The sequence below is a fragment of the Candoia aspera genome, chromosome 2, assembly GCF_035149785.1.
Source record: "Candoia aspera isolate rCanAsp1 chromosome 2, rCanAsp1.hap2, whole genome shotgun sequence".
Classification (NCBI taxonomy): Eukaryota; Metazoa; Chordata; class Lepidosauria; order Squamata; family Boidae; genus Candoia; species Candoia aspera.
In genome coordinates, this window is record NC_086154.1 from 9,606,985 (window position 1) to 9,633,475 (window position 26,491).

The following is a 26,491-nucleotide window of genomic DNA, read 5'->3' on the forward strand; positions in this document are numbered from 1 at the left end:
ATGTTACAGAATGACAAAATTAGCAGGAGGGCCATGCGATCCTGGGATCCAACCCCTTGCCCAGGCCAAGGATCCAAATTAAAGCATCTGCCACAGAGAACTGCCCAGTCTCTGCTTAAATATAGCCAGCCGATAGCCGATATAGGGCTTCTAACGTGGCTGGTGTTCCCTGGCGCACCAATTCATTCTTAATCTCCTCATCCAGCCCCTGTTTGAATTGGTCTTTTAATGCACTCTCATTCCAGTCCAGATCTCCTGCTAACAACTTGAAATCAGCAATGTAGAGTCCCACCCTCTTGTTACCTTGCTTGAGCCTCCGAATCTCCCGGCTGGCCGTGGCCTCTCTGATGGGGTCGTCAAAGTGTGCTCGGAAGCCTGCCAAAAAGTTCTGGTAGTCGTTGAGAATTGGATCGTTGTTCTCCACCATGGGAATAGCCCATTTGGCAGCTGGTCCCTTCAGCAGGCCTAGGACGAAGGTGACTCTGGTTCTGTCTGTGGGAAACTCTGCGGGTCTGCTGTCGAAGAACATAGTACACTGTGTGAGAAAGATTCTCAGCTGTCCTGCTTCTCCTCCAAATTTCTCTGGTAGACTGCCCTGGGATCTCAACATTACTGGTGGGGCTGCTGCTGCTGCTGCTGCTGGTGCCGGTTGTGGGTTAATCGGAGCTGGTTGTTGCAACTGCTGTAGCATGGCGGCTTGTAATGTGTTGATCTGGAGATCTACTTGTTGCTGGTGTTGTTGTAGGGCTGCTGCCAATTGCTGGATGGCGAGCCGCATTTCTTGGTTTTCCGAAGACATTTCTAAACGTATCTGCTTAATTGCTTGTTCCTCCCTCTTTCGATGGGAGTAGGAGTTTGTTAGGATTGATGTCCTGACTACCAGGAAACACACTGAGACAATGACTTGGTCTCTAATATTTATTAGTAGTACTTAACAAGAATCCTAACAAACTGAGGAAGCGTGGGAAAAACCCAGCCATATAAACCCCAAAGGTTAAGGCGGTCCCGATCTGTGTCTCTTTGAATGGCTGAACAGTTCCTCAGTGCTACGCATGCGCTTGACAGTCTGGGTGGGAGCCCCCTGCTGGCCATCCTTACTCATGACATGCTCCATCTGAACCTGGAAGCTATAGTTCTCCATTTTAGACCAAACCAGCTTCAAACCACTTGATCATTTAGAAATAATGGAAAATAATGGCTCATTAAAGGTTTCCTGGTTTATTTGCTCCATTAAAAGAGGAATAAAGGGGTTGAGTGTATACATAAAACCATTCATTCAAAAGCATTCATTCATTGATTTATGAGACTTAAGAATATGGTTTTAATGCATTAAGCAAGATGGAGCAGACTATCTGTAGTTTAAGTTAAAGTAATCCCAACTAGTTAATTTGGTTAGAATGATCCTCTTACTGATTCTGTTTATTGTGTTGTTTTATACTTTATAGGAATCTGATATTTTGCTTGATACCTCAGGATTGGTTTCCAGATCAGACATAACAAACTGATAATTTTGGAAATCCTACTGGTGTGCCTGTCCTATTGTTATTACAGCATGGAAATCCTGAGCTGTCTATCTGAAATGTTTTTATTATGAGATAATTTAATGAATTATAATTATTATAATATATAATCATGTTTCATGATTTAATGACCTTGGGCTAGTCACGCTCTCTCAGCCCAACCCACCTCACAGGGTTGCTGTTGTGGGGAAAATAGGAGGAGGAAGAAGTATTTGGTACGTTCGCCGCCTTGAGTTGTTTGTAAAAATAATAAAAGTGTGATAGAAAATTAATTAAATAAATAAATTCATGTTACGATGGGAAACATAGTAGGTGAGTTGCATGTCTGATCTACTGTAGGCTCTTATATTTTTCATCTACTTTGAATCAGAAGACATAATTTACTTTGGTTTACAGTACTGTCCTGTATATACAGTATCTACTCAGAAATTGAGCTGAGCTCATTCCTAGGGAAATCTAGAAGCGCTTGAGATAATGTGGGGTGGGAAATTTCCTGCTGCTTTATTTTCTTTGGGATTCTCCTCCCCTCAAACAATGTAAGTCTTTCTATATACCTCAAAGAAGGCAATAGGGGTTTGCAAATGGGAAATAGGCCAGTTCAACAAATCTGGCCTACTTGGGGAGGGCTGAGATAGAGGATTATAGCCTTAGACCCAGGAAATGACTAATGAATTCAGAATGGGACACGGTGGATTTGGATTAATTGTCTGCAGGTTGATAGGAAGAAGAAGAATGAAAATGGCAATCAGTGCAGAAGCTGGGTGAGGGGGCAAGTCAGTGAGTGATCCAATGGGGCAGAATAACAAAATGCACATCACCTGAGTTTAACCGCTTGGAAGAACTGGAAAAAAGCTGGCTAGTCAGTTTCTGTGACTAGGAAAACTGCCTTGAATTTCTAAGCCATAAGGGTTATCCTTCTTAAGAGGACAAACATGGACAAAAGAGAGACTAAATATGGTCAGACGATTAAAGGAAGCTTGCAGCATCTGACGTTGCCCTTCTGTCCCTACTTTTGAGCTTTCCAAATAAATATATGTAGAGTTTCAATCTGCACATCTGGAGGGCACCCAGTTGAGGAAAGTAGCTGCATGAGATTAGGATTCTCCATTATATCCTTGTAATCAGGGCTAGTGAAGTCATCAACATTCATCACCTAGCCTAGGAATTCGTTGAATTCATGTGATCTAAGATTTTGCAATCCTAGCATGAAGCTGTATTATTTTTTTTTTTTTCTTGACCTCGGAATTAATAAGCTGAAGGCACAATGGGATATCTCAACCAAAGTTGTTTTTTTAAGTTTAAAGGTTGCTTGTTAATTGTGTAGGTATAATATATTTTTAGAAAAATGTAGTTTTTGTTAAAAAATGGGGCATTTAAACCCACCCTATTGTGTGAAGACAGTTTCAGAGCATATTAGATGACTATTGACTTGGCACGTAAGTGCATATAAAAGTGGAATTACTTCTTTGTCTCTAGGGTAACCAATTGGGGGTCAGAAACTCTTGATGGTCTCTTACAAAGCACCCAGAAATCCAGTGGTATATTTCACCTTATCATCTGTCAGTCCCCTGCTCTAAAAGATACACAGGCACTGGCTCATAAGACACATTGGCCCATAAGTCAATCAGCCACATTTTAGCAAAGGATGTCATGCAACACCCTCCAGGTGGTTACAGGTAATCCTCGCTTAACAACCATTTGTTTAGTGATGGTTTGGACTTATGACGGTGCTGAAAAAAAATCTTACGACCAGTCCTCACACTTAAAACTGCTGCAATGTCCCCGCAGTCACATGATCACAATTTGGGTGCTTGGCAACCGGTTTGCATTTATGACTGTCTCAGTGTCCCATGATCATGTGATTGCCATTTTTGACCTTCCTGGTCAGCTTCTGGCAAGCAAAATCAATGGGGGACCATGTGATTCACTTAACGACCATGTGGTTTGCTTAATGCCTGGGGTGATTCGCTTAATGACTGCCACAAAAAGGTTGTAAAATTGGATCAGATTTGCTTACAAATTCAGAACAGCTTTGCTCAGCAACTGAAATTCTGGTTCCAATTATGGTCGTTAAGCGAGGACTACCTGTACTTTGGGCTGTGCTGTGTGAACCCAAACAGTTAGGGTATTTCCACAACTCTTGTTTCAATTAACCATGGGTAAGACCGTAGTTTAAACCCTGTGAGTATGGATCATCATGGTCTGTTTACTTTTCATGCTACATTTGCACAAGAACAGTTGCATTAGGAAAACAACTATCCAGCGTAATTGTTTTGCTGCTTAAGCCAACATTTAGGGAAAAGGACAGTTTTGGCTCTAATCTGGAAGAATTTTAGACATCTTGCTTTTTTCAGTTCAATCCTTTTTTGGTTTCTGGAATCTAGGCTGTTATCACTCTAAACCTTGGGCATTTCTGCACACACAGAGTCCTCTGACAGCTTCACCGATGCACACTATTTTGAGTCCAGCTTGATTCTTTCTGGACACGCAGGTGTTGTTTTCTTGGTGGCACAGAGAAGTGGGCTGCACCTGCTGCTCCTGGGATGATTTTTTTCCCCCACTTCCCAATCTATCCAGCAGATTTCCTCATGGTCCCCCTTCCAGTTACTAGTCAAGTCCAACACTATTAAGTTCCCAAGCCCAGACAAGATCAGACAGGCATCCAGTTGAAACTGACTTAGGCAGGATTGCACAGGATTGTTCTTAAGCCCTAAAACAGTGTTTCTTGACCTCGGCCACTTTAAGATGTGTGGACTTCAACTCCCAGAATTCCCCAGCCAGCATGGGAGTTGGAAGTCCACGCATCTGAGGTTGGCTGAGGTTGAGAAACACTGCCCTAAAATATCACTCTATTGCAGTATTTCTCAATCTTGGTAATGTGCCAATGAGTGGACTTCAACTCCCAGAATTCCCCAGCCAGCCACTGGCTGGGGAATTCTGGGAGTTGAAGTCCACACATTGGCACATTGCCAAGATTGAGAAACATTGCTCTATTGGGTGACCAGTTTGCATTGGCAAGAATAACCTCTGATATATAGCAAAAAAACAGCAAAATCCAGAAAACTCCTCCCCCCTCCATCAAAGCTCAAAGAGAACAAAATAGTTCACTGCTGACATCCAGAAACAACTGATTTCCTTGGCTAAATCGCAGAGATCCAGATTTGTTTTGTTTTGTTTTTTGCTGCTTGGCCTTCTAAGAGTTAAAGAAACTGAAGGAATATCCTAGAGAGGAAGGAAACAGGAGGAAGGGAGGTGATATAAGTTCCTTTCGGTGTTCCCTCCTGCCTGCAAAGGATAGTGGATTTCATCTTTCCTAAATCTTCCATCCGAGGATTCCAACTAGTGAACCGGTAAGCCTCTCTCAATACGCCCACTCAGGCATTCCGGAATTTAGGAAGATGGCAGCAGAGTTATGGCCCAAATGAATGGAGGAAAAACATGAGTGGGGAAATCAGGGGAAGGAGTGGAGGAACGTGGGTTGGATGTTTAATGTTTCACCCCAGAACAGCATTGATGAAATTGGGATTTCCGCAACATGCATACCTTTCCTTTTTTTTCCCTGGCTGGGTTCACAAACACACTGAACTAAAATGTGTTCTGGGTCTCAACCCTAGCAAGATGGGGGGCTGTGGGTCTTTGCCCCCCCACCCAAGGTCATGAGGGTTGGCATCACTGTATCTGGATGGGGTAACCCTCCCCTGGACAGATCTGGTGCACAATTTGGGGGCCTTCTTGGATTTGTGGTTCCTGCGGGAATAGCGGGTGACAGCCAAGGCGGGGGTGGGGTGGGGTGGAGTTTGACACAAATTCACCTTGAGCACTAATTGCAGCCATTCCTGGACCGGTCGGCCTTTCTCACAGTCACTCATGGCTTACTCACCTCCTGGTTGGATTACCGCAACACACTGTACATGGGGCTGGCCCTTGAAGACCATCCGAAAGCTGCAACTGGCCCAGAATGCCCAGTTTTGGGTGCCCTGCGGTTCATTCGAGCTAAAGTACACCACTGCTGTGTGAGTTACCCTGGTTCCTATTGGTTTCTGGGTGCAATTCAAGGCGCTGGTTATCTCTTTACAGCCCTGAATGGCACAGGGCCAGGTTATTTGTGGGACTGCCTTTCCCTGACAATATCTGCCCATCCCACTAGGTCAGATAGGGTGGGCACAGTCCAGGTCCCCTCCCTTAAATGCTGTCATCTGATGTGACCTTGGAATAGCCTCCCCCCTGAGATTTGACAGCCCCCCATCCTTTTAGTCTTCCAGAAGGCTATGAACAACTGGCTCTTCACCCGAGCCTTGGGCTAGGATGGGTTTTGACCTGGGAGGCTGTTTGGTCTGGCACTTGGTTCACTTCCTGCATATAAGGGGTCCCCACCCCTTATATAAAGAAAATATACATATAATAAATTTTGTAATGTATTTGTCAGGTTATTGTGGTAACTAGCAAGGAATTGGTACTAAAGTTATTCAGTACTATTTACCTGAACTTAAAAATACTACTGTTGTATTTTTGCTACTGCAGAGGGGGAAAGACATCTGTGCAGTTTTCTGGCTGGGTCCCAAAATAGCTGGCAGAAATTGGCAGAAAAGGGACAGAGGACTTCTTTGAAGCATTCTGGAAGCTGCTTTGGAGCACAGATGAAGGATGGAGGTAGAAGACTCACCTGGCCTTGAAGTACAAAGAGGACTTGATGCCATCAACACTGAGGGCAGAGGGGCATTCTGGGAAAGAGCAGAGCGGAAGATCCTGGAGGAGGACCTGGTCGGTTCAGAGGTACATCGCCGGCATTTCAGAGATTTCCGCTACCAGGAGGCAGAAGGTCCCCGAGAGCTCTGCAGCCACCTCCACCATCTTTCCCGCCAGTGGCTGCAGCCGGAGCGACACACCAAGAGCCAGATGCTGGACCTGGTGATCCTGGAGCAGCTGCTGGCCGTCCTGCCGGTGGAGATGTCCAGCTGGGTGCGGGAGTGCGGAGCGGAGAGCAGCTGCCAGGCGGTGGCCCTGGCCGAAGGCTTCCTCCTGGGTCGGTTGGAACAGAAGAAAGCAGAAGAGCAGGAGGAGGTGAGGGTCCCTCATCCCTTGGATCAGAAGAGACCGAGATGTAAGGAGAGCCTTCTCATTCCTTAACAGTCCTGGAAATCTGCCAAGGGAGGTTGCTGGCACCCCCAGGCCAAGCCTTGGCTTCCTTCCTTCCTTTTCTAACGCGGCTCCTCTTCCCCTGTCTTGCTGTTTTAGAGTCAGAGTCTCTTTCAAGAAGGGGGACCCGCTTCCCTTGCAGCTGCAGCAGAGACCGGGGCACCCGTCACCAGGCAGAGGGGCATCGTGCAGCAGGGAGAGGCAGGTGAGGGGCCACCTTATGAGGGAAGGACTAAGAGTGGGGAAGAGAATATTTCAATTTAGCCACTCTCTGGAGCAGTGTTTCTCAACCTTGGCCACTCTAAGATGTGTGGACTCCAACTCCCAGAATTCCCCAGCCAACATACTGTCCACACATCTTAGTCCACACATCTTAGAGCACACACACAGCACCCAAAACTGTGTATTTTGGGGCAGCTGCAGCTTTTGAATGGTCTTCAAGGTTGTGTACTGGCTGGGGGATTCTGGGAGTTGGAGTCCACACATCTCAGAGTGGCCAAGGTTGAGAAACACTGCTCTGGAGGATGAACAAAAAGCTGAGATAATTTACTCTCCCTAAACTTTTTTGGGAGGGTAGGAAAGGAAGGCCAATTCCAGGCTATTTTCTATAGATCAGAAAGTGTCCTTGTCTTTAATGCTGGTGTCAAAATTCACCTAAAATTCAAATAAAGGACAAAGTACCTTCCAGCGCTCTCAGGTACAAGAGCTGGCTTCAACTGTTCAGCAGTCCTATCCGTGTTTTCCTCAGAAGCCAGAACCCTTGTGTTCAAAGACGCAGTTACAGCTGAGATACAACCTCCTTTGTCTTTTCCAGGGGACGTAAACATGCCAGCAACAGCACTTTTTCCTCAAAGTGGGAAGGAGAGCACAGTGACAGATCCTGACTGGGTAAGAGGGAGGGTCATTGAGAAGACAGGCAGAGAAAAGCTGGGCTCGCTCTCTCTGTTCCCTGTTCATCTCTCTGGCCCTGAACAAACCTCTGTCTTCTCTTCAGTTCTGTCCAAGCTGAGGACATGAGAACATGGTCTCGAGGTTCATATGGCAATCCGTTTGTCCAGCACCTTTCTTCTCAAAGGAAGCAACAAAATGGCGCTGGGGAAGCCCAAAAAACTTCAATGAGTGCAGCAGCCTAGTATTGTCCTGCTCTGCTCTGCTCTCCAGGCCTCTTATCTTCAGGGATCCTCCCTCAACTTCTCTTCTCACCTTCTCTTCCCCCTTCCCTTCCCCATCCCCTTTTTTTCATTTATTACAGTTGCTACTTCAATCACCCTTAAGAGGCTCATAGCAGTGCGTTAATACCCATCAAACCATAACCACACAGACCATAACGTTTAGCCAATGCTAACTTGACGCTTCAATCGTACTTTAATCCTTGTAGTCCATAGACCTGTGCATCATCAGAACTTAAATACTCATTGAATATTTCAGCATCTTTCTAAATGCCCAGAGTGAGGATGAGGTTTCTTGCAGTGTCTGTTCACCTCCGGGCCCCCTTGTGTCTTAGCTGTCAATGAATGGGCACTCCCAGCAAGCCCCTCCTACAGGCCTACCTTGCATTTTGCCTCTGATCCTGGGAGCATCCTCTGTCTACAGCAATTGCTAGTCTCTGCTTGCTTTTGGGGGCACAAGCCAAAGCATAAATGCCGCTGGCGAAAGGTAAATTTACAGGATCGGCTCCTCTGAAATCTGGCTGGGTCTCATCAACAAAACAGTCAAGGGTGTCAGCAGCAAAGCAGGATAAATTAACGCAGTGACATCACTGTGTAAACCCCTGCATTATATGTCTTGTGTCACAATTCCATTAGGGGGCGGGGCTTGTACTGTGATGTTACGGCACATGCTCAGATGCTTCAGAAGCACTTCTGGTTCCTTGCTTGCTGATAAAGAACAGACCAGTTGGCCTAGCTGGCTTGTTTTCTACTAGCAGTTACCGATTGCTGGCCAGCTACCTGTTTTTTTGCTGGCAAGGAATAATTAAAGTATGCGGGGGGTGCAGGGGGTTGCCACTCTCTGCCTGGATTTTTTTTTTTAAATTTAATTTTCTGAGGTTCAAGTTTTGTCCGTTGGCTGGTATGCAGAAGTACTAAAAACAGTGCCACCTTATGGGACCTTGGAGGTGTGCCTTCTGGAACAGCATTTCCCTGATGTGATGGCTTTCTGTTTGGATGTTTTTTACAACGTGTTTTTAAGTTATTGTACGTTGCCTTGAGTGTTTAGCTGTGGCCAAAACCTGGCTCACCTGGCTCACTTTGGAGATCCAGGTAGTCCTTGGTTAGTGACAGTAATTGGGACTGGAGCTCTGTCACTAAGCAACGTGGTTGTAAAATGCAACATCATGTGACCGCACCGACTTACAACGGCAGTTGCGTCAGTTCCAGTTGCCACTGTTAAGTGAATCCTGCGTCAATGTCACTTGATTGCCATTCGCAACCTCCTGCCGGCTGCCCCATTGACTTTGCTTGTCAGAAGCCAGCAGTGAAGGTTGCAAATGGCGATCATGTGACGGCGGGACACTGCCAATGTCATAATTGCAAACTGTTTGCCAAGCGCCTGAATCACGATCATGTGACTGCAGGACCCTGCGATGGCCTCACTTTGAGGAATGGCCATAAGTCTCCTCATTCAGCACCGTCATAACTTTGAACGGTTGCTGAATGAATGGTTGTTAACCAAGGACTACCTGTACAACATAATTTGATTAACATGCATACAGTATATACTAGGCTCCTGAGAAAAAGCAGAACCAGAGCTTATACTGTATTCCCTTGGCCCACTACGTTGTAAAGACAAGAGCCAGACACCGTGGAAATTACCGCGTGACGTTGGAATGGTTTAGATAAACCCACCCGGCTGACATTATTATTATTTATCCCTTCCAACTAGGTCAGCATGGCAAGTAAACTGCCTCTGAGATATAATCAATGAATATAAACACTTACTGGTTCCTGACTGAGTCTTCCCGCTGTCGCCCCTCAGGGTCAACTCAGTTTGCTGAGAGCATTTTCTTATAAGGGCACTTTCAGCAGTTCCTATGTATGGGTGGGGGAGGGCAGCTCATAGGCTTGGTAGTGAATGCAGCTTATATGTGAATGGGGAGATGCCTTTTACCACCACAGTCTCATATCAAGGAAAGGAAACGTAACACTCATTGTGTAATGATTGCCTTATCCCAACGAAGTCAGCCTCACCAGGAATTAGTGAATAAAACTGATTTATTGAAAGGATAGTGTGCAAATACAAAGAAAGCTGAGAATGAGCAAAAGCGCGCCAAATACAAACTAAAAACCCTCGCTTCAAAACCAGCCCCGCCCCTCCTCCCTCCTAGCAACCACCCCCTCCCAGGTGTTAGCAACCGTTACCCACCTCGGCCTGAGAAAGCAACCTTGAACAGAGTCACTAACCCAAACACACATTCCACAGTTGCAGTAAAGAGATTACAGCCCGGCACGGCTGGAAATTTCCAACCCGCAAACACGGATTAGAACAGTGACATGCGAAACGTTACGATGTATACAGAACATTGAAACGATGAACATGACACATTGAGGGAAAGGTGTAAATTACATAGCATGCGCTTGGAATAGCTCTCTCACTGTCCTAACAGCCAGGAACCACGCTGAGACGAGGAATAGGTCTCTAGTGTTTTATTACTGCTACATTAGACAGAAAATCCTAACAAACTGAAGAAGCGTGGGAAAACCAGACAGATAAACCCCCAAAGTCAAGGCGGGTCTGATCTGTGTCTCTTTGAATGGCTGCTCAACTCCGCAGTACTACGCATGCGTTTTCCCCCCTGGACAGGGCCCCCCTCCTACTCATCATCAGTGCTCATGACACTCACTTTCTCCTGCTTTACAGAGAAGAGAGATTAAATTGCTTTGTGCTGCCCACAAAAATTCCTCCGGTCCCCAAGTTCAAGGGATTCCAAGATTATATGGTCATTCTAGCCACTCTACGTCTCTGATGAAGTGACCTGCTGCTCCCAAAAACGTACGCCTTTCGATAAACGTTAGCCGGAACAGGTGCTACCAGAGTCCTGACTTTTTGGCTACAGTAGATTCATACATCTACAATGTCTTAAACAAAAGGAAAAGAAGGAATTTTATTGGATGTCCTCTTGCCCATCCATTGGGAAGGGAGGACGTTGCCTTGAAATGGGGGTCCCTCCAGGGAAGGTGCATCTGGCGTGGAGCCCTTGGGTGAGTCCCAATGTCCCATACCTTTAGGTAGGATTTTATCGGTTAATCATACAAGTATATGTGACCCCACTGCTTCCAATCACTATTTACAAGACACATTATATAATGCACACAAGCTGATTCTGTGATGGCCAAGCATCGTTTGCGCAGGATAGGTAAATAGTTGGCTTCTCATCACTCTAGGACAGTGTTTCTCAAAGAGGGGCTGCGGTGGCTCAGTGGTTAAGACGCTTATTAAGGTCCATTAAGGTCGGCAGCTTGGAGCTGCATGACGGAGTGAGCTCCCGTCAACTTGTCCCAGCTCCTGCTAACCTAGCAGTTTGAAAGCATGCAAATGCAAGTAGATAAATAGGTACCACTTCGGTGGGAAAATAACAGTGACATGAAAGGAGCCCCCTCGGGCGTCCCTGGGGCAAGGATGACGTCACCGGCAAATCCTTTCAATTCAGAAGCGCCTTGGTAGGTGCTTCTGACACACACACACAAAAAGTGTTTCTCAACCATGGCAACTTTCAGGTGTGTGGACTTCAGCTCCCTGAAAGTTGCCAAGGTTGAGAAACACTGCTTTAGAATCAGCCATTTTCCCCCTCTCAGTTATGGGATTTCAGTTGACTTTTAGGTGAACTTTTTAATCCAGCATGACCCAACCAGGATCATTAGCTGATTTTTGTGTAACGGTATTTTCTGGTGAATTTGTTCATGCTACAGGTGGTTTACAAATTGAATTAAATAAAAAGATCTTGAATTAAATAAATAGATCTTGCAATGTGTGGCTTACTTTTACTGTATAGCAATACTAATACTAATAATAATAATGACTTTTTTACTTTTCCATCCAGAATCTAACCAGCTTTGAAGAAATTGCCGTGTATTTCACCAATGAGGAGTGGCTACTCCTGGACCCTGCTCAGACAATATTGCACAGGGAAACCATGGAGGAGAATTATCTAATTGTGGCCTATTTAGGTATGGCTTTGTTAAGGAAATTAGCAGCCAAGCGAAAGGCAATTTGAAACCCCGGATTTGGGAGAAGAGTAGCCTATCACAAGCCTCCCTCTCTCTTTATACCTTAAAGCATTTTGATACAGGTTTTTATGCATTTCTGTTACATAGGTAAGACTGAAAATCGATAGGGACAAATACAAACAAAGGAGAAGAAATTGAAGAACCAATAATAGAGAGAACATCCTGAGGAGCTTTGGTGGTCAGGAGATTGAGCTATTAATAGCAATTAAGAAGAGTGCTAGATACAATAATTCAAAGTACTTCTTGAGATACATGCCCTACAAAAAGCCCTGAAGGGTGTAAAATAGGAAGACTTTCAAACAATGTATGCTTGTGGTCAGAGAAAAGTCAATCTCTATTGAGAGTTGAAGTCCACACACCTTAAAGTTGCCAAGGTTGAGAAACACTGGGATAAGGTGTTGGACTAGGAGCAGGGAGGTCCATGTTCTTGTCCCCCCTCAGCCATGGAAACTCCCTGGGGACTTTAGGCCAGTCCTTCCCTCTTAGCCCAAGAGCCATGATGGGGTAGTGGTGAAGGTGCTGGACTAGGAGTAGAAAGACCCAGAGTCAAGTCTTTGCTTAGCCATGGAAGATCCCAGGGAGAATTTGGATGAGGCCCCCCACCCCTCAGCCCCAGAGCAAGTGTGGTCTAGTGGTGAAGGTGCCAGACTAGGAATGAGGAGACCTAGTTTCTGATCCCTCACCCAGCACATCTTCCTTTTTCTCTGGATTCCATAAGAACCAGGGTGTGGTGATGGTGAAAGTGCTGGACTAGGAGTGGAGAAACATGGAGTACTCCCTGGAGTACTCTGGACCAACACTTTCCTCTCAGCCCAAGAGCAAGGGTGAGGTAGTGATGAAGCTCCTGGACTAGGAGCAGGGAGACCAGGTTCTAGCCCACCCCTCAGCCCCAGAAACTCACTGAGTAACCTTGGCCCAGGGAGGCTCACATTCTGATCCCTCCTCAGCCATGGAAGCTCCCTGGGAGACTTGGGGCCAATCCCTTTATCTCATCCCAGGAGCCAGTATCATGCAGTGATGAATATACCAGTCTAGGAACAGGGATATCTAGGTTGAAGATTCTCCTCAATCACAGAATACTCCCTTTGTGACTTTGGGCCACTTTCTCTCTCTCAGCCCAAGTCTTTGTTTTCCTTCTGGAGAAAGATACAAGGCAGTATGTACAGGTAGTTCTTGCTTAACATCCACAACTGGGACTAGAATTTCGGTTGCTAAGTGAAGTGGTCATTAGGCAAATCCGACCTGATTTTATTATCTTTTTTGTGGCGGTCGTTAAGTGGATCACTGCAAGCGTTAAGTGAACCACGTGGTCGTTAGGTGAATCACGTTGTTCCCCATTGATTTTGCTTGCTAGAAGCCGGCTGGGAAGGTTGAAAATGGTGATCACGGGATGCTACAACGGTCATAAATGTGAACTGGTTGCCAAGCGCCCAAATTGTGATCATGTGACCGCGGGGACCCTGTGACGGTTGTAAGTGTAAGGACGGGTTATAAGTTGGTTTTTCACCACCGTCATAAGTCTGAACTGTCACTAACGGAATGGTTGTTAAGTGAGGACTACCTGTATGTACTCTTGAATAAAAGGTAGGGTGTAAATCAAATAAATCACTGTAAATACATAAAACATTTAAGCACTTAACTAATTCCCCCTTCTCCCAAAATAAAACAAGCATATGCGTAATAAACACTCAGATAAAAGTGAGGAAATTAGTTTTTAAGAGACATCTACAAGACACAGTTGTTGGCCTCTCCTGAACAGAGGAAAGCCTCACAAACACTGGGCATGACTTGCTTCTCTGTATCTACCAAATGATAATCTGGTACAATGAGGAAGACCTACAATGAAGCCATTAGCTAATGCCCAGGGAAGTTGTTCTACAAGGTATTCAGAGGTGGTGATGATTAATTTTTTTTAACTCGTTCAATCGTGTCCGATTCTTGGAGACTTCCTGGACAAGTCCCTGCGGTTTCCTTGGCAAGGTTTTTCAGAAGTGGTTTGCCCTTGCCTGCTTCCTAGGGCTGAGAGGGAGTGGCTGGCCCAAGGTCACCCAGCTGGCTTCGTGCTTAAGGTGGGACTAGAACTCACGGTCTCCCAGTTTCTAGCCTGATGCCTTTTTTAAAAAATAATTTTTAAGTTTCAAGAGAAGAGTAAAAACTACCCAAAAAAAACTGCAAAGAAGGAAAAAACTAAAAAGGTGCGAAAATGCAAGAGAATTTTTTTCAAATTTACAAAAAGATGTGGCTTCCGACTTTAAACAGCAAGGCTATACAAAAATTTCCAAAATCAATCTCTTAACGCTATATTAAACCCAAACCACATTATTTCTATAAATTGTTCCACTTTGGCACATAATAAAAATCACTTAGTACAGTTACTCCTCCCCCTTATGTGTAAGGTTACTGTGTTGAGTGTTTTTCGGGTTTATTAAGATTAAGATTATTAAAACTGTTGTATTATCAAGTATAACAGCAGACAATCTATGTGCTTTTTAATTTAATTCTTATTTTAGTAGACCGAAATGTGTAGAATAGTGGTAGGAAGGGAATAATTAAATATGTGTTACCTTTTGGAAGGGAGAAAGATGTTTAGGAGGTTTATATGAATTTTTTATTATTATTATTATTTTAATCTAGCCTGATGCCTTAACCACTACACCAAACTGGCTCTCAGTTTTGATTTGTAAGGCCATCTAATCATCAAACAACTCAACACAATGTACAGGAAAAGTTGAAAGCACAATATAACAATGAAAGAATAGAAACGAACAGCTGTCATGGTTGTTTCTGTGGCAACTGTCTAATTCGGTGGTTCATAGGCAAGAAACACAGCTTCTTCCCCATATAAGCCAAGAGGTTGCTGAGGTTGATTAATAATTTCAGGCCACTTTAATAATTCATACCTTAATTTCTTGTCAATTCCAGAAAACAACAGATGCAAAGTAGAAAATAAGAGAGAATCACAGAAAAGCTCAATGAAAGGAGACAATTATAATAGAACGGAACTGCAGAGACAGATAAATGAAACCAATCAAGCGTATCATGCGTCCCCTGTTCCTCAAGGCAGCAACTTCTATAGTCCAAACCAGGACAGACCACATAAAAGAAGCATAAATGATGACTGTGAAACATCGTCATTTTTCTATCCTACCTCAAACTTTAAAGCTCATTGCATTATCCAGGGAGGGGAGAAATATCAATGCAGGGAAGGTGAAAAGGCTTTCCCTCAGAAGAAACATCTACCTTATCATCAAGGAGGTCACATGGGAGAGAAAACATGTAATTGCTTGGAATGTGGAAGGAGCTTTAGTCAGAAGAAACATCTCACTCGCCATCAAAGAATTCACACGGGGGAGAAACCATATCAATGTTCAGAGTGTGGAAGGAGCTTCAGTCAGAGGATGCACCTCACTTCTCATCAGAGAATTCACACAGGAGAGAAACCATACAAATGCCTGGATTGTGGGAAGATGTTCCGTCAGAAATCAGCTCTCAGTTCTCATCAAAGAATTCACACAGGGGAGAAACCATATCAGTGTCTGGAGTGTGAAAGGAGCTTCAAACAAATAATAGAACTCACCAATCATCAGAGAATTCACACAGGGCAGAAACCATACAAATGTTTGGTATGTGGGAAGAGCTTCAGCCAGAAAGGAAATCTCAAATCCCATCAAAGGATTCACACGGGGGAGAGACCATATAAATGCTTGGAATGTGGGAAAAGTTTCAACTGGAATACAGTTCTCAGGTACCATCAGAGAATCCACACAGGGGATAAACCTTATAAATGCTTGGAGTGTGGGAAGAGCTTCAGTCGGAGTACAGCCCTTGGATATCACTGAATAGTCCACTCAGGGAATAAGCCATATAAATGTTCAGAATGTGGGAAAAGCTTCAGTCATGAGATGCATTTCACTCAACATCAAAGAATTCACACAGGGGAGAAACCGTATACATGCTTGGAATGTGGAAAGAACTTCAGTCAAAAGATGCATCTCATTTCCCACCAGAGAATCCACACAGGGGAGAAGCCCTATCAATGCACCGAGTGTGGAAAGCACTTCCGTCAAAAATCAACTCTCAATTCCCATGAAAGGACTCACACAGGAGAGAAACCATACAAGTGTTTGGAATGTGGGAAGGACTTCACTCAGAAAACAAATCTCACTCAACATCGGAAAAACCATAATGGGACTGCTGTGTAAATATCTGGAGTGTGGAAAATTTTCGATCCGATTATTTATTCGTTTGTTTGTTTGTTTTACAGATCTGCAAACAATTCACAGGGAGGAAACTCTAGAAATGCATGGCACGTGGACAAAAATCAGCACAGCCTCCTGGTATGTCCAAAGAACATGTATGTCTGGGAGTATCAGAAATGTGGAGCGTGCTTTGGAAAAAGAAGAAATTCTTCCCGAACTGTCACCTTCTGAGAAACCAGATGAGTGCACAAAAAGAATAATTAGTTGCTATATTGTGACCTCAGAGCGGCCAACTCATGTCTTTAGTCGTTATACAAGGCAATGGTTCCTGCAGAATCGTCCTTGCGCATCTCCCAAGTTCTTCCCATGTCTGTGTTTTCGCAAATAATAATGTATTACGGCCATGATAGTCTTAAGCTCCACGGACTTATTTTTTATCTTTTGAACATGTCCAGCTTGGTGGCCACCATTGTATATTGGTCGTGAACTTCATAGATGAACGTGCTGGGTGAAGAAGTGCTTCGTTTTTCTTATCAAATTTTCCAGCATTTGACAGCATTCTACTTTATCCGTATCACGCGTCTTTTTTTCCCCCTGAGCTAAAAAGAGTTCCAAACGCTAACTTTTCCTCAAAGGGAAATGATTCTAGCTCCTCTGGAAGCCTTCTGGATTTGGGTTAGACTTAGAAGCAGTCTCCTTGCTTTGTTTTTAGAACGTTTTTACCCTGAGGTTTTGTGGCTGGATTCTTCCTGCACTGGACAAGGTTCCTGAAACTCAGCCATGTGATCCTCATCCCTTTTGTTCTTACGGTTCATTTGCTTTGGTCTCAGACAGGAACAGGCAAAATCAGTCTAATTTCTCATCAGATAACTGTTACGGAGAAATCGCTTAAGTGTGGAAAGCATTTTGACCATAATTTAATCCCCCTTTAATTATGACTGCTTTCTGCAGCTAGTTCCAAAGGTGTTGGGGCTGTGTTTCCTCAAATTCCTAGCCAGCTTCATCAAAGTCCACTAGGAATTCTGGGAGATGTAGTCTCAATACAGCTGGGGGCATCCGATAGGGAAGGACGCCTTTGTAAAGAGGAACCTTTAACTGAAAGCAACTCATTTTCCTCAATTGTTATTATTGTATAATACAGACTTTTGGGCTTCTTCATTCTCAAGGTTTCAGGAGCAGAACACTGGCCCTTTTCTAGACTTCATCTGGTACACGTGCTTCTAATTCTGTGCAATCCATATTTATTTTTGTAAATTGGTTCAGAATTGATAAATATTTCAGTAGGACATACTGATGTAGGTGGAATACAAAACAGAGAGAGGGTTTGAATTGCAATTTTGCTTCTTCCGTCATCTTCCATTTTCTTCAGACATCTCTTGCTTCCTTGTGTACTTTTGCTCTTCGCAAATGGTAAATATGAACTACCCAACCCATTTGCAGTTGGCGGTTGTGCTGTGGAAGTAGCCCAACCCACCACAGTTGGTGCGTTCTGTTGTTCGAAGTTCAGGAGCACGAATGGAAAAAAACAGACCTGAGCCATTAGCTTTAACAAAAAGCAAATTATAGCTTTCTTTTCTCTTCCTTGATTGAGAGAATGGTGAGGATCCAATGCTTGCAGGCAGTCAGCGGTTAATAATTTCTCTAGAATGAGTTGAGGATCTTTTCACATGCAGGATGCTGTGCTGGAATTTTGCATGATGCTTCGGCCACCGCCTCCCTCCCAGTTTCATGACAAGGGGCCAGAGTATTTGCAGGAGTGTCTCTTCCGATTGTCTCTGCCTGCTCTACAAGATCTGATGGTTGCAGGCTCCAGGTCCCATTATTAAAATACTTCACGGGACCCTTTGGAATAGCTACCCCCCCCCCCAAAGATCCAGGCTGCCCCACCCTGTTGGGCAGATCTTGGAGTCTGTCTTCTTCATGGCATGGTCTTTGTAAGCTGCCCACAGTTATTTATTTATGTGTGCATTTATTTATTCTTTTGATTTCTAGAGCCAGACATCAAAGAACTGGACTAAATGATTTAGAATTGCTAAAATCCTGTGAGAAGGCCAAATCTCAGGAGGTTCCAAGTTGCTCAACCCAGCTGGAGAGGAATTCAATAAGTACAGGCCCAGGCAAAAGCTATTTTATAAGCTATCCCTACAAGGCTCAGCAAGGATCTGCAGAGGGGGAAAGGTGATTCTGAATGTGCAGTGGCACGCGTGTTGCACCTGAGTGCCACCTTAAAAGATCTGCATTCCAGGAAGAGGCACGTTTGATTCGAGGAGATGCTGACAGGCCTGACCAAAATTACCTTTGCAGACTTACTAGTTCCAACTTTCTAGTGATGGGTAGGAAAGACTGGTTGTGAAGAATCTGGTTTTCCTTGGATTACGATTTGCCCGTTGTCTTCTAAGCCAGACTGTAACTTTTACTCTGGGTCTGGTGAAACTACAGTAGTCTTCGGCATCATTCCCTCGTCATTTGATTGGAGGCAAGTAGCAGGGAGTAGAGGATCCAGAAGTCCACCTGGAGCAATGCTGAGATGTTGTGGGAAGGCCAGTTTGGAAGTCTGCCCTGGTGCATTGCAGCCTGTCCCTCCTCCAGAGATGGATGCTAAAAGATCATCTTTGCAAGCAACCTGTCAAATACAGTTTAATAGTCCAGGGTGAAGGAGGCAAGGGATGTTGCGAGCTAGATGTGTATCCTCCGAGAGGATCCCCAATATCCCAGCAACCTCGCCAGATTTGCTTCTCCTATTTTAACCATTCCTCCCAAGCCAGACACAAGGTTTGCAATCTATATACAGTACCTAACTTGGGAAAGGAACGGTTGATTCAAAGGTGTGTTTCTGCAGACACAAATAGTATCACACTATAAATATTCCCCTGAAATTTGACTTTCCAGAGCGGACCTGCCTCTGTTAAAAAAGAGCCCTTTTCCAACAAAACCCCAATAGCATCATGCAAAAAAAACAAAAAACCAGAGCACCTTGGAAGAATCAGGACAAACAAAAGGATTTTTTTTTCTTTTACACAACATGTAATTCCATTTTGGGATTTGCTACCGTAAGATGTGGTGCCAGCTACCAGCTTGGCTGGCTTCAAAAGAAGCTTGGGCCGATTCATGAAATCTTGGGGAGCTCTGACTCTTAGCCTTGGTGGCAGTGGGGCTGTCTCTGAAGGCCATCTGCTGGGAGACAGGTGGGCTTCCTTGGGCGAAGGAAGGAAGGCCTGACCACTGGGAGAACAGCCTGCCAGACCAGATGGGCCAGGGGTCCAATCCTGCAGGGCGCTGCTTAGATTCATATGTAATCCCATGTAGAGCATGTTGCAGTAATCAGCAGTTGAGCCATGGCTTAATTTTTGAGGACAGGATGTCAGAGGGTGGAAATGGATCAGAACCAAGCCAGACACACACACACAGTTAACAAGTATATACAGTGCTGTTTATTGCTATACAGATAGTCCTTAGTTAGTAACTGCCTTGTTTAGCAACCATTTGCAGTTACGACGGTGATATACAAGTAACTTTACTGACCGATCCTCACATTTACAACCTTTGCAGGTCTGTAAAGCAAAGGAAAGCCGAAGTAAGATCATACGCGCAGTCACGGTTTCACTTTATGCAAATCTAGCCAGGGTTGACTGTATCGTTGTTTACGATGTTCCATGAGTGCAGAACTGGGTTAATTTAGTCATTCATGGGTTTGGTTAACCATAAGCCAACATGTGTACACAGACCCTCTTACCTTTAGGAAAAAAAATCAACCCACAACTCATCAGGATGAGAGAGCTGCCCTTGTCCATAATGGCACCACTCCTTTTGCGAAGGTTTAATCCCCCTCTGTGGGGCAACAAGAATCCTGGGCTATTCCATCATGCTTTCTGCTCCAGCTTTTCCCAATTTCTTCCTCCATTCCCTTGCCTGCTTCACTTCTAACTTCCACTTCATATCCTAGTGTTTCTCAAACCGGTCAACTTTAAGACACGTGGACTTCAACTCTATTGCTGGCTGGGGAATTCTGGGAGTTGAAGTTCACATGTCTTAAAGTTGACCGGTTTGAGAAACACTGCTTTATCCAACTGGGAGTTTTACTTCTGGCGACCACGCGCTGTGCACGGAAACGCCCTTTTCCAGCAAAACCCCAGCACGCGGCGCTTTCCCGCAAGAAGGGAAGCATTCCGCGGCCTCCTCCGACCAGCAACCAAGGACGGAGCGACGCGGAGCAACAGCCGCCGCTTTCTCGGCTCCGGCTTGGCTTCCTGAGGGTTAAAACCACCAAGCCGATTCCTAGAGGAGATGGCGTTGGGAAGGAAGGGGAAAAGCCTGCGCAGGATGTGCGCTTCCCATCACGGACCTTCCTCTCCCTCGTCCAGGAAAGTGGGTTTCTCCTTCCTCGCTCCAGCCTTGGATGGCTGACCCCTTTGGAGGGACCGGTGAGCCCCACAGCCCGGCACCATGGGGCGGGTGGCCGGGGCTGCGGGGAGGGGAGAGGCAAATCACGATCAAGGCGCAGGGATGGAGGGAGGGAATAGGCAGGGCAGGGACGGAGGGGCTGGGACGGTCAAAGGGAGCCTTCCCATTTTACCCCAGGAGGAGGCACAGATGGTTTACGTGGTTCCTCCCAGCAACACTTTTATTTCTATCAACATTTAGATCCATTTTCCAGAGGTTAACATTGGCTGAAACTGTTTCCCTGTTTCAAAGATAAAACCACAGGCTTATTTAGTGTAAAAGGAGATCGTTATTGTCCACGGTGTACCGCACACATTAGGTGAGATGTAGGGGGCTTGCTGGGGAAGAATTTAAGCCATTTGAATGATAATAAACGTTTTACGCAAATATTTAGCAGCAGTAGAAGCAAGTAGGTACGTAAGAATAGTTTCTATGTTGCATCTGTGGCTAGGCTTCAAGAGGAAGGCCAGGTCAGCTAGAGCAAACCAAAGCTGTGGCTTGACATTTAGCAGGGGCATTTAGTGGGTACAGCATAGCCTGGCCCGCAACTAGGGTCTGTGTCACCCGGGGCAAACGTGGATTCTGCACGCATTTTGGCATGCCCCCGTGCTCATTTTGGCACCCCTCCCCAGCGCAGCGCCTGGGGCACATGCCCCGCTTGCCCCCCGCCCCCCAGTTGTGGCTCTGGGTGGCAAAGCCTAACAAATTTTACCCATCTTGAGGCTGCCCTTGGATGTGCTGGGGGGAAAAAAGCTACATACCACCACCAAGGATGGTTCAGTCTGTCTCAGTCACAAGCTGGGCAGAGATGAAGGCACTGTTACAGTGCAGGGACACAGCAGGAAAAAAAAAATGTCAGGGCTGGGGCCGCAACTAGGGTCTGTGTCACCTGGGGCAAACATGGATTCCATGCCCATTTTGGTGCCCCCCCAGCGCGGCGCCCGGGGCACATGCCCCGCTTGACCCCCCCCCAGGTGCGGCCCTGAGCATAGCAACTTGAGTCTCTTTTAAAAGTGTGCCTTTTTATAATTAACGTGTGACCAATCACATTTCTAATCTTGTATTTCCTTGTCTGACTGTAAGATGCATCCTGATTCTTGCATATCGTGGTCTTGCCCATGAAACATTGCTGAACTCCACATGTGCTTGACCTGGCTTTGCAAAACCCATAATAAAGTGTTTGGAAACTGAAGTGTCCTGCTTAAGTAGGCAAAGTGAACCTCATATTGAGAAGGGAGAGAAAGCTTGTAAGTTGCAAATGGGAAGGAACAGGAATTCCCTCTTACAGATTTTTCTCCAACGCTGTTGACCAAATAACAATAAAATGAGTAATAAGGGGCATCATATAGAGTGCTGTCTTGGTTGGCCAGGACAGGGGTGGCCAGAGTTTAAATGCCATTCCTGAGAGCTCCTATCTTTAGTTCCCACCAGCTGTGGGTCTCAGACACAGAGAAGAACCTCATCCTGTTCAGATGGATGGATATGGATGGAGGCCCTTCCTTAAGTCTTCTGCACCTCAGCTTGTTAGGACTGTAAAGGTCATCCCCAGCTTTTTGAACTGTGCACAGAAGCAGTTTGGTAATTAATGGAGCCCTTGTGGAAATGCTTAAATATTGTCCTGCTTGCTGCTTCTGCAATTTAGAAATATCTTCCAAGTCAGCCATAAAGCAGCATACATTGCAATAGAGTAATCCAATTTAGTATAAATAACATTGAAACATTCCTCCTCTTCTCTACCTCCTTTCCTTCCTTTTTTCCCTTTTCCCTTCCTCCCTTCCTATCAGTAGGGTCCTTTGATTTCTGGAAGAGAATTGGTATTAAAACTGTTGACACATATCAATTAACAGTAATAAACTATTGCTTCCTCCCTTCTTCCACTGTTATAAGTAGCAAAGAAACCTAATCCTAACCCTAACTTTTATTTTCTGGTGGTGGTAAGACTTAATACTGGTTTAAGTGAAAAAAAAAAAGAAATTTTAAAGTCATCTTCACTTCCCATATGGTTAGTCTGGGTGCTATATTTATATTATTTGGAAAATTTGAACAAATTGTTGGAAATTCCTCTTCCTTGTTTTTGCTGATATTTCCCAGTAAGGTAACTCTGGAATACAGTGGAACAGGGCATTTCCATCTTCCTCACAAATAAAGTAGTTTAAAAAATTGTATAATTTTACCTTCTCCTCCTTGGGTTTCAGGAGGGCAGTGAAGACCTGGCTTTTCTGTCTAGGCCGGGTGGAAGGCATGCTTTGAATGTTGGGATATATTGGTAGACACATTACTTTGTTTTGCTTTTTTAATCCCATATGATGCTGAGATTTTTACTGCTTTTCAGTTGGTTTATTTTTATTGAGGGCTTTTATTTTATGACGTTTCTGATTGTGAGCTGCTCAAAACCTTTGCGGATGAGCAGCATACAGATATTATGAATAAATAGCTATGGGTTCATCAGCGTTTTACACGTTATGCCTATAAGAATTTGGTTGAGTAATCCAGCTTGGTTAGTTAAATAAATGTCTAACTTTTGGAAGTAACTGTTCTGATCTGGTTAAGGCTGCAAGGGAGTTGGTTATGGCCAGACACTTCACAAAGAGTGGAAGATAAGCAAATCGGGCTGTGCAAATTGTTTGAAAGATTCTTATTTCCCTGAGCCTTCTAATCCACTTGCTTTTATTTCCAGGAAAAGCTCTTCTTGCTAAGGATAGTTCTTTCTCTTTCTTATTCTGATAGCATAATCATTTTTAAATGAAAGTGGTTTTTTTGTATTGCAGTCTTTTTGTAGCACTACCATAGTACTCTGTTGCCTTGAAGCGGAATTGGACAGAAGAGGGAGGCATTTTGTTAGCATCATTGATGTTTCTTTTGGAGGGAAGACCAAAAATGAACATGCAAGGCACAGCTGGTCCTAAAGGAAAAAGAGCTGCAGACATCATCAAGATTAAGACCAAGGAGGACATGTCTGAAAGAGCAGGGCAGAAGATCCCAGAGGACTTGGTCAGTTCAGAGGGCCCTCGCCAGCATTTCAGAGACTTCCGCTACCAGGAGGCAGAAGGTCCCCGAGAGCTCTGCAGCCACCTCCACCATCTTTCCCGCCAGTGGCTGCAGCCGGAGCGACACACCAAGAGCCAGATGCTGGACCTGGTGATCCTGGAGCAGCTGCTGGCCGTCCTGCCGGTGGAGATGTCCAGCTGGGTGCGGGAGTGCGGAGCGGAGAGCAGCTGCCAGGCGGTGGCCCTGGCCGAAGGCTTCCTCCTGGGTCGGTTGGAACAGAAGAAAGCAGAAGAGCAGGAGGAGGTGAGGGTCCCTCATCCCTTGGATCAGAAGAGACCGAGATGTAAGGAGAGCCTTCTCATTCCTTAACAGTCCTGGAAATCTGCCAAGGGAGGTTGCTGGCACCCCCAGGCCAAGCCTTGGCTTCCTTCCTTCCTTTTCTAACGCGGCTCCTCTTCCCCTGTCTTGCTGTTTTAGAGTCAGAGTCTCTTTCAAGAAGGGGGACCCGCTTCCCTTGCAGCTGCAGCAGAGACCGGGGCACCCGTCACCAGGCAGAGGGGCATCGTGCAGCAGGGAGAGGCAGGTGAGGGGCCACCTTATGAGGGAAGGACTAAGAGTGGGGAAGAGAATATTTCAATTTAGCCACCTTGTGGAGTATGCAAAGAAATGCCTGGGATGATTTTCTCTTCCCCTGAAACTTGGAGGGAATAAAATACACTTTTTTCTTACCTATGTTCTGTAGTTCAGAAAATTTTAATAAAATTAGTATTCATAGGAAGTTTATCTGCAGTTCAACTAAGGAGAAGACTCATGTAACCACCATCTCATAGGAGGCCTAATACTCTGATTATATTTATAATATGTATCAATGAATTGTTCATAAAAGACAAATGTTACATGGATATTACAAGTATAGGCAAACAAAAGGATGACATTAACTTCTCATAGCACAAATTGGACTAGTACAACCTACTACAGGTAGTCCTCAATTTATGATGGCAATTGGGACCGGAATTTCTGTCCCTAAGCGATGCAGTCGCAAAATGTGACCACGTAGCTTAGTGACGCCAATCCCTGCAGCCATGGTTGCCATTGTTAACCAAATCCCACGGTCGGTAGGTGAAGCAACTTCCTGCCGGCTTCCCACCACCAAAGTCAGTGGGAAAACCAGCAGTAAATTGCAAGTCCTGGGCCAGGGTGGGGGGAAGGAGCGCAGGCAGTTGCGGTGATGCAGGGGAAGTGCAGCAAGGGTCGTGGAGGGGGTGAGGGGGTGCATGAAAGATGCGGCAATGGTTGGATGGTGCATGAGGGTGCAATGCAGGTTGGGGAGGGGGCGTGTGAGAGGTGCAGCACAGGTTGGGAATGGGGTGCGAATGTGCGGGTTGGGGAGGGGGTGCGGGGATGCACAAATAGCCGGTGTGAGCGCAGAGGGGTTGGGGACAGGGTGCAGGTTGGAGAGACTTACCCGAGTGACTTGTCACTTTTCCTGCTGGTTTCCCATTGACTTTCTGGGGAAGCTGGCAGGGGAGGTTGCAAATGGCAATCATGATTGCGGGGCGCTGCGGCCAGTCCTACGTGCAAACCGGTTGCCAAGTGCCCAGATTGCAATCACATGACTGCAGGGGTGCTGGGATGGCCAGAACTCCAAGGACCGGTCATAACCACCATTCGTTCAGCGCCATCATAACTTGGAACAGTTGCTGACTGAATGGGCGTAGGTCGAGGACTGGTAACTCCATCACTAAGCGACACAGTTGTAAAGTGAAATGTCATGTGACCATGCTGACTTACGACATCAGTTCCAGCTGCAGTCATTAAGTGAATCACTGTTGATCGCTAAGCATGATGTCATGTGACTGCAACTTGCAACTTCCTGCCGGCTTCCCCACTGACTTTGCTTGTTAGAAGCTGGCTGTGAAGGTCACAAATGGTGATCACGTGACTGTGAGACGCTGACCGTTGTAAACGCACACCGGGTGCCAAGCTCCTGAATCGCAATCATGATTGAATAAATTATCGCAAGTCAATTTTTCATAGTTTTTTTGTTCAATTACATGTTTATCTTTATATACTGTTTGAAGATAAAATGCTGGTATGTCCACAGGTATTAAAAAAGAAAAACTTTATATGGGTTTACAAACTTTACTTTTTCATAGGACTGTATATTCCCATCCCCAACCAAACACCTCTAATGTCAGCGCAAGGATTCTGTTGACATTTACCCATGAATAGATCAAACAACTCTTGACTGCGTTCTTCGTGATTCTTTCTTTCTTTCTTTCTTTCTTTCTTTCTTTCTTTCTTTCTTTCTTTCTTCCTTTCTTTAATTTATTTATCTAATTTATCCCCGCCCGTCTCCTCCCGTCGGAGGAGGCCTCTGGGCGGTTTACAGCAATCGATTAAAACCATAATACAGAATAATACAGAAAGTAAAATACAGTAAAAAATACTATAAATAGAAATAAAGAATAGAGAATAAAAAATTATCTTATTCTCCCCGGAAACATTAAACAAAATCTTCCTTGCGTTATTATTTTTGGCAGCAATCATTTTCCTTCAACCCCAGCCTCCCCCACTTCCTTTTTCACACTTGCGCTAAGAATAACTCCACTCATTTCTGTGGCACACTTAACGGAATTCTTTTCATTCCGTCACAATCGCCGTCTTCATCCTCTTCCATTACATCCATTGTTCTCTTGGGAGCTCAGTCTATTTTCTCATACCTTTCCGTACAGGATTTGCATTTTCTCTTTCTGTAAGCATTCTATTTTCTCCCTTACTTCTTTAATTTCTTCCTTTTCTTCCTTGTCCGTTTCCCCCCACATCTACCCCTGACATCGTAAAAACGGGCCTGTCTCACATACACAACTTCCCATCCTCCGGCTTCCCTAATTTTTTCCATCTTTCTTCTTAAATAATTGAATCAGTCATGCTTTTAAATGCATCTGTTTGGCTTATATAGGCATGAATAGACTTTTGCTTA

General features: G+C 45.0%; 3 protein-coding genes across 3 annotated transcripts; all 3 read left to right on the plus strand.

The window, feature by feature from the left end:
* The first annotated feature begins 6,123 nt into the window (after positions 1-6,123).
* LOC134489827 (zinc finger protein 263-like) lies at positions 6,124-11,868 on the plus strand. The gene is made up of 4 exons (XM_063292697.1): positions 6,124-6,581; positions 6,756-6,894; positions 7,471-7,544; positions 11,695-11,868. Exons 1-4 carry the CDS (start codon positions 6,165-6,167, stop codon positions 11,866-11,868), a joined length of 804 nt encoding a protein of 267 aa, XP_063148767.1. The 5' UTR covers positions 6,124-6,164.
* A 3,273-nt stretch (positions 11,869-15,141) lies between these two features.
* On the plus strand, positions 15,142-16,083 carry LOC134489829 (zinc finger protein 300-like). Its single transcript, XM_063292698.1, is given in 1 exon segment — positions 15,142-16,083. A coding segment is annotated over 1 exon segment (942 nt).
* Positions 16,084-22,712: 6,629 nt separating this feature from the next.
* LOC134492155 (zinc finger protein 24-like) lies at positions 22,713-24,205 on the plus strand. Its single transcript, XM_063296330.1, has 2 exons — positions 22,713-23,811; positions 23,986-24,205. Exons 1-2 carry the CDS (start codon positions 23,371-23,373, stop codon positions 24,148-24,150), a joined length of 606 nt encoding a protein of 201 aa, XP_063152400.1. The 5' UTR covers positions 22,713-23,370; the 3' UTR covers positions 24,151-24,205.
* Positions 24,206-26,491: the final 2,286 nt, after the last annotated feature.

What these genes read in the sequence shown, in the direction of transcription:
- LOC134492155 (XM_063296330.1), top strand. Translation starts at nt 23,371, where the DNA reads ATGTTTCTTTTGGAGGGAAGACCAAAAATGAACATGCAAGGCACAGCT. An exon ending in AAGCAGAAGAGCAGGAGGAG is followed by an intron (nt 23,812 to 23,985) that starts GTGAGGGTCCCT and finishes TTGCTGTTTTAG; the next exon opens with AGTCAGAGTCTCTTTCAAGA.
- LOC134489827 (XM_063292697.1), top strand. Translation starts at nt 6,165, where the DNA reads ATGGAGGTAGAAGACTCACCTGGCCTTGAAGTACAAAGAGGACTTGAT. An exon ending in AAGCAGAAGAGCAGGAGGAG is followed by an intron (nt 6,582 to 6,755) that starts GTGAGGGTCCCT and finishes TTGCTGTTTTAG; the next exon opens with AGTCAGAGTCTCTTTCAAGA. An exon ending in TTATGAGGGAAGGACTAAGA is followed by an intron (nt 6,895 to 7,470) that starts GTGGGGAAGAGA and finishes TGTCTTTTCCAG; the next exon opens with GGGACGTAAACATGCCAGCA.